This window comes from Lactuca sativa, chromosome 6 (genome assembly GCF_002870075.4).
Source record: "Lactuca sativa cultivar Salinas chromosome 6, Lsat_Salinas_v11, whole genome shotgun sequence".
Taxonomy (NCBI): Eukaryota; Viridiplantae; Streptophyta; class Magnoliopsida; order Asterales; family Asteraceae; genus Lactuca; species Lactuca sativa.
The window spans coordinates 91,410,018-91,420,936 of record NC_056628.2 but is presented as its reverse complement, the minus strand read 5'-3'; the positions used below and the strand labels follow the sequence as shown (position 1 = coordinate 91,420,936).

The window sequence follows — 10,919 nt, the reverse complement described above, 5'->3', positions numbered from 1 at the left end:
ACCAATTTTGATATATATAATGAAGTGTATATGTTTATGATAGTGAATTGGAAGTATAATGCTATATGATGCTAGTGGACCAAACTACCCTTTACTTATGTAACAAAGCAATGACCAAAAAATAAAGGACCTAAATACCCTTACACATATTTTGACCAAAATGCTATGAAAAATACCAAACTACCCTTTACTTATGTAACAAACCAGTGATCAAACTACCCTTTACTTATGTAACAAAAAAATTACCATAAACACCATACCAACATTACATAAATTCTTACCATTAAAATCCATACATTTTGCCAATATTGACCCATCCCATTTACAAAAGGGGTAGTAATGTTTGGTTATACCATATACAAAAGATAATTATAATCAAGGGGATTACTTAATGGTACATTACATAATACAAAAAAGGCTAACATAAACCACACCCATCAACCCCTAACCTTCTGCACCCTAATCTACTCCAAAGAAATAGGGTCCAACCTACTTCGACCTGGTCCAACAACCGTCTTTCTAACAGCCTTCATTCCAGTCTGAATTTTAGTAATTCTCTTTGAAGTCCACCGTGTTCTCATCAACCTTTGGGATGGTGGTGTCTCAGCGATGCCTTCATCCTCTGTTTCTGGTATAATATCAACTTGAGGCACATGTGGAACTTGTCCAACCTATGGAACTTCTTCAGGAACAGTTTGAACTTGTTCAATCTATGGAACTTCTTCATACACAGGTTCAAGAATAGGTGGAACTTTAGCCAAAACTTCAACATCTAATGTTGTTCATATAGTACATGATACACTTTCATCCTCTGAGTATCCTGATGCAAGCAACTCTGTAGCATGTGCATCTCCCTTCAAATCCTGGACCAACATAACATCTTGCAACCCTTCATCTTCAAAGTCCTTGTTACTACCTTCATGTATCCCTTTAACAGATTGAGATGCCTTTGCTTTACCCTGTTAATAAAACAATAATCGTGTTAACAATAGTAGACACTAAAGACTTGATAAAAATAGTAAAGCTTACCTTTTTTTTTACTGTTACACCTTGTTTGTCCATCCATTTCCTGAGTGTGTTGACTATGTTGACTCTTTTGACTTGTGGATGTTGTTGTTTTTTTCATTTCCACATCCCTAGTCAGTGGCCTACCCTTTCTTTTCTTTTCCTTTGGAGGTTGGGGCCTACTTGGATTCTTGCAGGTTCTTTTGTTATACCCTTCCTCCGAACAGTTTTGGCATATATTTGTTCCTCCAACAGACTTTATCTTCTTGTACTCTCCATCCTTCTCTGTGACATGTTTCCTTCTTCTGGTTTTAGGTCTTTCTGGCATCCTCCTTGCAGGTGGTGGTAGTGGTTTGGCATATGGTGTCCTGGCCCATATTTTACTATCATTTAGAGGTCTCATATTGCATTTGTATGTCTCTGCAAACTTCTCTTTGGAAAACCATGAACTGATTAGTGTTTCTGGTTGTTGTTGTTTTGTGTGGTTCATAGCTGCACATGCATGGACACATGGAATCCCATATATTTCCCATAATCTTAAAGTGCATAATTGTTCTCCTAAGTCCACCTGAAAAGACTCAAATCCTAGTCTCACTTCAGATACATTTGTGTCACTAGCTACAACACTCCACAACTTTTAATTCATGCAATACATGTTAGTGAATAATCTTAATGAATATTGAATAAAGTTAGTCAATAATGTTACCTCATATCTTTACACCAATCATTTAGCTTTGTCAATATTGTAGGACATACATCTCCCCTCCATGTTAAGTGTATTATAGACATCCTATAAAACCTCTCCATAACATACATTCTGAGCTCCTCCAACATAGTAAGTAGTGGTTTAGTCCTTACCTCCAGAATTATTGAATTGAAGCTCTCTGATATACCATTTTCTACTGCTTCACATGCTCTACCTTCCTTATAAAATGCTCTGCTCCAACTCTTTGGGTTCCTTGCCATGAGGTGTTCATAAGCACCCCCATTCATTTCTTTGAGTTCCTCCATTGTATCAAGAAAAGATGACTTTGTGTTTGACATTGAAGTTACCCAAAAATGTCTCTTGTAATCAATCCCATTGTATACTTTTTTAAAGTTGACATACATATGTCTGGCACACTGCCTATGCTCAACTAATGGTAACTTCTCCTTAACAGCCTCTACTAAGCCCTACATTCATACAAAAAATTGTAAAGATACAAAAAAGAGTAAGCATAGATAAAAGAGTAAACAAACAAAAAAGAGTAAACATATCTTATGTTGATCATAAATTATTGTCAGACCTTCACCTAACTCTAAGCCAAGGACTTCCACAAGCAACTTAATAAACCACTCCCATTTGTCCTTGTTTTCAACATCAATCACAGCCCAGGCTATTGGGTATACCTGGTTGTTCCCATCCCTACCTATTACAATGAGTAGCTCCCCTTTGCATTGCCCTTTTAGAAAACAACCATCTAGTCCAATGACTCTCCTACAACCCATAATCCACCCATCCTTTATAGCCTTAAAACATACATAGAATCTTTTAAAAATGCTGCTACCATCTTCTTTGATATCAACTCCAACCTTTGTTGTACTACCAGGGTTTGATCTGATGATCTATCCTCCATATTCCTATATACAAGCATAATGCTCTGATAACTTTTCAATTAAAATCTCTAGTGCTTTCTTCTTATCCCTATAGCATTGTCCCTTAGACACAATACATAAAAATTTATTCTTGATTTCTTCTTTCATCTCCCTCGCTTTCATTTTTAGTCTAACACAATTTTTTCAAGAACTGTTTGGCTATCCATTCAGGATTAACCAATGTGGCATGCTTGTACTCCCTAACACAAGTATGCTTATTAGTAAGTCCCTTAATTTGAAATGATTACTCTTTGTTCATCCAAGATGCCCACGGCTTGAAGATACATCTCTTACATTTATTGTCTAAACCACATTTTGCTTGAAGCCTTGTATTAGAAGATTTGGTCACATTAATTGGATAACCATTGTGAACTAAATAATTAGTCAGGCAAAACCTTAACTCAATTTGATTAGCATACTTTTCACCTAAATGTGGTTTCATTTTCTTCCAATGAATAGAAGGGTCATGAACACTAAATTTGGTTGGATCTTGATCAACCTCATCCTCGTCATCTTTAATTTCATTATCAGAATGACCTTCTTCTCTAATGACTTTATCCTCGACATTTTCCCTCTTATTGTAAACAGGAACATTGCAAAAATCATAAAGGAAGGCATCAAAATGTATCTTCAACTGTGGAAAAGTCGTGTGTTCATCTGCATCATAGTCATCCAATTCTTCATTGACAACAAATGCCCCTTCTTATTCGCTCTCCGATTCTGACTCTAATTCACTTTCTTCAAAATCAGAGTCGTAATATGGTCCCTTTTCCATTTCATCAGATGGTTGTGCTCTCCTTATCTTAGGTCGTGGTTTCCTCATCGTAAGCTTTCACCTTTCTTCGAAGTTACAGAGGGTAGAAACCCTAGTTAATGAGGGTAGAAACTTTTTGTCCTTTTTTTGTGTGACATGGATTTTAGTAGGATGATAAATGAGTAGAAGGGGATGACATGTTAAATAAAAGGAAAGGGGGTGACGTGGACCATGCCACGAAGATGTATTAAGGGCAGGTAACCGGTTAACCGACTATAATAGGTCATATAATTACATTTAGTAAAAAATCAATAACGCAGTGTCAAAATTGACACAAAAAAATGATGTCAAATTCGAATTTATGTGTAAACTGGGTGTCTTTTGTGCTATGTACCATATCTTTTTTAATATTAGAAAGACTTGAAAGCTTTGGTACTCAATACTCATGTAATAATTTTGTTACAAAAGACAAGTCTTTTAATTGAAATTTTTTTGTAAGCTAACAAAGTTAAGCTTAGAAATTATCCATGCCGAACACACCTTATATTGCATTGATGTAAAACGTAAATGTAATTGTAAAAGTTAATATAGGACACTTTTGTAATTATAAATGTAATTGTAAAAGTTAAATGACACTTGAAAAATCAGTTGTAGTGCACTGGTGTAATACAGAATTTAAAAGATGGGATCGTAAGCCCAACACATCATCAAATAGAATCTCAATTAATTGCATTGTACCAAACATGTTCCAAATTTAGACATCATTTAGTTTCAAACTTAAACTTGAGCTACATTCTTATCTTTCCATTACCATTTACATGCGTCAAATCATAGTAAAAAAAACCAATACTCGAAGATGATCAATCTTAATGTGAATTAATACATAAAAAAAAACAATTTTAAACGTAGATTCAAACTTACAAGTTAACAATCCCAGGAACATCTCAAGATTAAGAAAAAACTAACCAAAAAAAAAAGAAATTAAGAAAGAAAGATCTAAAGACGAATTCATGAAGTCAGCATATTGAAAGCTAGATTCCTAATCCAACCTTCTTGATCAATATAAGATAAGCTTGTAAACCTGGAAACCTCCTCCTTGCTCAGCCGCCTCTCCCACCCAGCTCTTCCCGACATATCCGCTCCACCTCCCCGACATTCCTCCTCCGCAAACACCAAATCATTCCTGCGTCACCAAATAAAACCATTACAATAAAAGAAATAATGAAAATTAGTCGCCGGAAAAAGAGGGAGATTAAGATGGTGTACACTGTAGCGCCAAGAAAGTCAACGGATAGCCACCCTTGGGGAACAACGATGTCTGAGAGCGTGGAGTTGTAGAAAAGAACTCGAGCAAAGCCTCGCCATGGCCTTCCCAAGTACGCCGTGCCATTTCCGACGACATTGCAGTCTTTGAAGACGAAGCCGTTGGTCTCACTTGCCTCTTCTCTTGATTGGGCGGTGATAAACCCTGGTTGAGGACTCAAGAACCCCGCAATCACCGACAGTGTACACCTCTACAAAACATTACATATCCTAATTAAAACCTTAATTCAATCAATTAGATGACAAATTTTCTATTTTGTTTCTCTACTTTACACGTTACATGACACATATAGTTTACTTGGCATCCACATAAGCAAATTGCCTTAAATGCCAGAAAAAGACATGTGAGTTGGTGATTATTTTGTGCAAAGTAAAAATAAAAAAAATAATAAAAAAAAAAAAAGTTAACTATGTTGCGATTTGAAGTAATTTGTCTTGTTTGATATTCCTAGCGTTACAATATTCACGAAATATAATAAAATCTCAACATTATCTACAAACATATAACCAAATAGTTGTGTACGTGTGTTACCTCGTATATAGATTGACCGGAGCCCATGATGAAGTCAACTGCACCACGTATGGAGCACAATTTGTAGTAATGTCTACCGGAAACATCCCACAATGTGTCTTGAACACCCATAAAACCACATCGGTAAAACGCCGATTTGTCGCCGGAGATTTTGGCCGCTAGTGCCGGAACTATTGGGTTGTTGTTGCTCCCCAAAGGGTAATTGTAAGAATTCTGATCATATGAAACCAAGTTAATATAATATGAATTTCATATATGTAAGATGTGGTAATGAAAAGGGTGCGTGTGTGTGTATATATATATATATATATATATATATATATATATATATATATATATATATATATATATATATATATATATATATATATATATATATATATATATATATATATATATATATATATATATATATATATATATATATATATATATATATATATATATATATATATATATATATATATATATATATATATATATATATATATATATATATATATATATATATATATATATATATATATATATATATATATATATATATATATATATATATATATATAGTAGTGTACATACGATGAACGTTATGCTCTTAACGACGATCTCATCCGCTTCAGAAGTAAAAGTGGCATCGGTTTCAATGGAGTCATGGGAGCTCCATACAACGAAGGTTTTTCTTTTACCATCACCTTTTAGATAAATCTTGGGTTTATCGTTAGGGATTTTAATTTGTTCACTACATGTACGTACAAAAAACAAAAGGCATAAGATTAAGGTCAATCAAAGCGAATTTAAATTAACGAGTATATATAGCTATTTGCTTTTTTGTTGTAAACTAACTATTAATCATTGCAAAATAATCCACATGAGTAATTGAGTATGAATAAGAAAAAAATGAATATATAAAAATGGAATTAAAATACTATATATCATTTTCCATTTAACAATTCAATCATATTCATCTATTCTAGCAGGACATTTATAAACCGAATAATAAAATCTGTGTTAAGGAAACAAAATTTACAAACTCACAGATATTTTATTTGATGGAGAAGTTGTTTTAATTTATAATCTTTTGTTATAATCTTTAATCACCTAACCTAACTACATAAATTGAAGAGATTGATGCCTTGATGCTTCTTATTAGAAATTAATAATAATGATCTAAACATTTTCTTGTTCTTTAATATAAAAGTATATCATGCAACCCTAAAAGTCTCTAGTTTGAGTTTTACACCCCAATGACGAATTTGTATCATATATTAATCGATTTCTCAGTGATGGTGATAGTAAGATGTGTTTTTACGTGTTTTTAATAAATCATAAATAGATAAATAAAGATTATAAAAGTTCGAAAATCATACTTGTATGTGCCAGTCTTCACATAAACACAAATCCACTCCATGTTATCAGAAGGAACGGCATCAATGGCTGACTGAATGGTGGTGTAGTTTCCCCGGCCAGACTGGTCCACAGTGATCGTCACATAATTTGCCACTGCTGCTCCGCCGTACTTCCAATACTCCGACGGTTGTCTTCTTCCACCTCCGCCAATAACACCACATTCTGATATTTCCAAAGCTATGAACAATACAAGAACGAACAGAAACCTTTCAAGAACTACCATTTTCATGGGATTTAAAACCTTCGACAACACTAATTGTTTGGACAAGAAGATGATGAATCCTATGTATGCTTAGGAAGTTCAAGGGTTTTATCTTTTTATGAATGTTAAGTGAATAAATATTGATTATTTTCCTGTTTTACAAAGATTATCTTCTTTAATTGAGAGGGAAACGAAAAGATTTTAATTCCTTATTAGTAAATATTTTTCTTAAACGGTTATAAATATTCTTCCTTTATTTAATAGTTTCAACTTTCAACACTGAATCATATTTGTATCAAAAATACTTATATACTTGTATTGTATTTTAACACAAGTATATTTTAATCAGTGTTAAAATCTGAAAAAAAAAATACTTGTTTAACATTCAAGTTCTTAGGACATGAATTAATGTGATACATCAAAACAATTAGTTTGAGGAAAGAATATAATTATTTCATTTACAATATAAATTTAACCTTGTAAAGTATATTAATATTTGTCCTCTAATGAATTTTTTTTATTAGAAAACTTTTTATTTAATACACTGGAATAGTTTTTTATATATAAACTTACTTTTTTCTCAAGTTATCTAAGAAAATGTACTCATCTCTAAACAAGACTATTTTTAAAATACTTTTATATAAATTTTTAAGGAGTAAAAATTAAATAAACGCGACATATATGTTTTGACACAACAACCTCCTAAAAATAGTAACGAATCAAGTGAATTATATATTTTATATTCGGCTTTACTGTAAATTGATTTTGTTATGAATATTTGACGATTATGAAAATACTCAACATATATACTTTCTTCTAATTAGGAGAAAGGAATAATTACCAAATATATGAAAAGAACCCTTGGTTTTTATTTTGTGGATTTATTTCGGTTTCTATAGTAAATAAGGAAAAGAATCAGACAACAAGCAAGAAGATCAATATATTCCATAACAGTACCTCCATTACAGCAACTATTGGATGCATTTTATACTATATATATAGTCAAATAATGTTTTAAAATATGTAATTTAAAAGATATGGAGGTATATTATTTGGGTGATGAGTTGTAACATCTCATTTAAATATAATAATTAAATAATAAATCCGAAACCCCAAGAAGTGATTTTTATTGTTATTTCGTATTATTATAGCCCAAAATCGAATAATATTTAGTGGGGTTGGTTTCGGGAAGCCAAATGACAAGGTTTGAACCTCCAAGGGTTTAAATGTAATTTTAGGATTTATTTTGCAAAGGATTTTAGAAGTCAGGGGGTTTAGGGTATCATTTGGACTTATATGAAAGGTTTTTGAATGGGTGGGGCTAAAAGAGTAAATTATGTACCTAAGCTGAAAAGAATTTGTCATGGAGGGGTCAAATGGTAAATTTGAGATTTATATTGAAAGAAAATAAGGAAGGAGGGACTAAGAGTGTCATTATGGACCAAAGTTTAGATGTAGCAGGTATATAGTCGTCCACCCTTGTAACCCTAACCCTAATCGGATGAGTAGAAGGTCTCCCTTCACACCAGCCGCCATCCCTTCCTCCGTCTTCAACTCCAGCGTCGCTCTCTGTCGAGTCGCAAACCACCATCTGCTGGATTCGTCGAGTACCACCACCACAGCAGCACATCCCATGTTGGCTGTGACATCGCGAACGGCCGGAGAAAGCCTCACCGAAGACGAAGGCGCTGCTATACCTACGATGTCGAAGACTGACGGTAACCTCTTCCTTGGGTGACGTCGCACTATATTGGAAGTCGGAAGGGAGAAGCTGTCACCGTGGTTGTCTTTGCCGTACTCCCGGTTGCAACCTCTTTCCGTTCATCGGTGCTAAGCCCAGCCGCACCTGTCACCACCGCAACACCTTTCTATTTTCCATTCTTCGTAGCCATGGCCACCATTGCCGTCGCCAATCCGAGCGGCTGAAGAAATCATTTGTACCTGGACGTTGTGAGTAGTCAAGAAGAACCACCATGGTGACTGACCATGGTGGCTGTCTCTGTCAACACTGGGATCTTTTTCAAAGGGCAAAGAACTTTTAGGAAAAGTTTCAAAAAGTCACGTTTTCCTGACTTTTCCAAAAAGTCAGTTTTCCCTCTTTAAAAAATCCAAAAGGAGTTTTCAAGAAGCTTTTTCCAAACATCTTTTGTATGTTATCTTTTCTTAAAAGTTCTTTTCCCTCTCAAAAAGATATCCCAAACACCCCCATAGGTGGGTGTTTGGTTTATTTTCCGAGCAAAAAGGATGTGTGTGTAGCGTAGTGTGTGCGATGTAGGGTGTGTGTAAGCAACCCTTGGCCAGAATCTGGAAAGAACTCACCACCACCACCGTGAGGTGGTGGCTGCCACCATGAACAGCCGCCTGCCGCCATTAGTTGGCTATGTTTGTGTGTGTGTGATTATTAGTATGTGTGAGTGTGTGTAATTGGATGGTGTTGTAAATTGTAACCAAATAAAATATGGAAAAGAAAATCCGTCAACACCATTGTAGGGTGGTGGTTGCCGCCACCGGCCGCTGTGTCGGGTGGCGGTGTGTTTTGATTGCGTTTGGACCTCGTTTGGGGGATGTTTGGACAATGTGGGACCAATGAAACTCTAATGGGCCCAAAGAAACCCTAGTGGCCCCAATGAGACCTTGATGGGCCCAATGAGGCCCAAAGTGACCTAAAAGCCCAACCAATTGATTAATGGGCTAAGATTGGGTAGGAAACCCTAACTAGGGTTTAGAAAAACCCTAACTAGGGTTTGGAAAAACCCTAATGGCATAAAACCCTAATTTGGGGGAAATGGTCGGGACACACACACACACACACGAGATTATTTAATAACTTGAAATATTAAATAATAATCATTGGTAAATTAACCTAAGGCAATAATGGACTTAATGGATTAAGTCCTTAAACCCTAATCGTCATTTTATGAGAAACCCTAATTTTACTTGGGTTTATTATTGGGCCTTCTCTTGGGCCTTGATGATTAGATTGTTAATGGGTCATCTAAGATCAAGCAAATGGACTAGAATAATTAATGGGTTTTAGGATAAGGCCCATGTGAGGGACTTGGGCCCAATTTGAAAAATTGGGCCATAGATTGGCCACAATTGGGCCTTTTTGATTATGTGATGCTGGGTCTTAAGGAAAGACCATTTAGAGGTCTGGGCCAAATTTGGAAAAATTGGGCCACATGTTGGGCTTTGGCCCATTACTTGACTTTTGGGCTTTTGGTGTAAGTTGGACCTTGGGCTTGGAACTTAATTATTAATTGGGTGGTGTTTGATATTGACAGTTTGGGAAGCTGTCAATCAACAATTGGAGTTTTATCCGCGGGACTTCAGCAGTGCCAAGTGAGTTATCTGTAACATCCATAAAATTTGCGCCAAATGTAAACCTTTTCAATCATGTATTGTTTACAAAATGTTTTCAAATAATTTTCCATCAGAGTGTCCCAAAAATCATAACATAAAGATGAGGAGCGGTACGGTCACGCCTTCGTCTTTCCATGATCTCCTGAAGTACCTGAAACAATAAACTGAAAACTGTAAGCCCGAGGGCTTAGTGAGCTACCCCCAAAATACCCATACCACACTGGCAATACCATATCAGTAATAATCAATTAATTCAACATGCATATTGGGCCATCGGCCTGACTGGACCGCCCTATCGGGCCTATAGTCTGTCTGAATCTATCCCGAGCCTTCGGCATGACTGGTCCGCCACGTGGGCCTACAGTCTCCCCGAACCGCTCATAGGGTATATTGGCCTTCAGCACAAAGCAGGACCGCCTCAATCCAACCACACGCAAATAACCATGTGCACATACCATCATATACAGGCATATACAAACATCAAACATATCTGTCACACCAATCATAAAACATAGAATTCTCCTGTAACTAGAGTAACGACCTAGCAGGTCACTAACATACCAATCCTTACGAATCATAAGAGTATAACATACTGTCTGCCCCGATTCCAATCTAACAGATCATAACCACACGTATCATACCATAACAATAACAACTAAAGGGTCGGCCTTGGTGCCGTAGACCCTATCGATATAGTG

General features: G+C 35.5%; 1 protein-coding gene across 1 annotated transcript; it reads right to left on the bottom strand.

The window, feature by feature from the left end:
* Positions 1–4,244: 4,244 nt before the first annotated feature.
* On the bottom strand, positions 4,245–6,885 carry LOC111895942 (probable pectinesterase 29). The gene is made up of 5 exons (XM_023891999.2): positions 6,617–6,885; positions 5,829–5,988; positions 5,250–5,462; positions 4,661–4,908; positions 4,245–4,577 (listed from the first exon to the last, which is right to left on the bottom strand). The coding sequence occupies exons 1-5, from the start codon at positions 6,883–6,885 to the stop codon at positions 4,403–4,405; spliced, it is 1,065 nt and encodes a 354-aa protein (XP_023747767.1). The 3' UTR covers positions 4,245–4,402.
* Positions 6,886–10,919: the final 4,034 nt, after the last annotated feature.

What these genes read in the sequence shown, in the direction of transcription:
- LOC111895942 (XM_023891999.2), bottom strand. Translation starts at nt 6,885, where the DNA reads ATGAAAATGGTAGTTCTTGAAAGGTTTCTGTTCGTTCTTGTATTGTTC. An exon ending in GTGAAGACTGGCACATACAA is followed by an intron (nt 5,989 to 6,616) that starts GTATGATTTTCG and finishes ACGTACATGTAG; the next exon opens with TGAACAAATTAAAATCCCTA. An exon ending in TTAAGAGCATAACGTTCATC is followed by an intron (nt 5,463 to 5,828) that starts GTATGTACACTA and finishes TCATATGATCAG; the next exon opens with AATTCTTACAATTACCCTTT.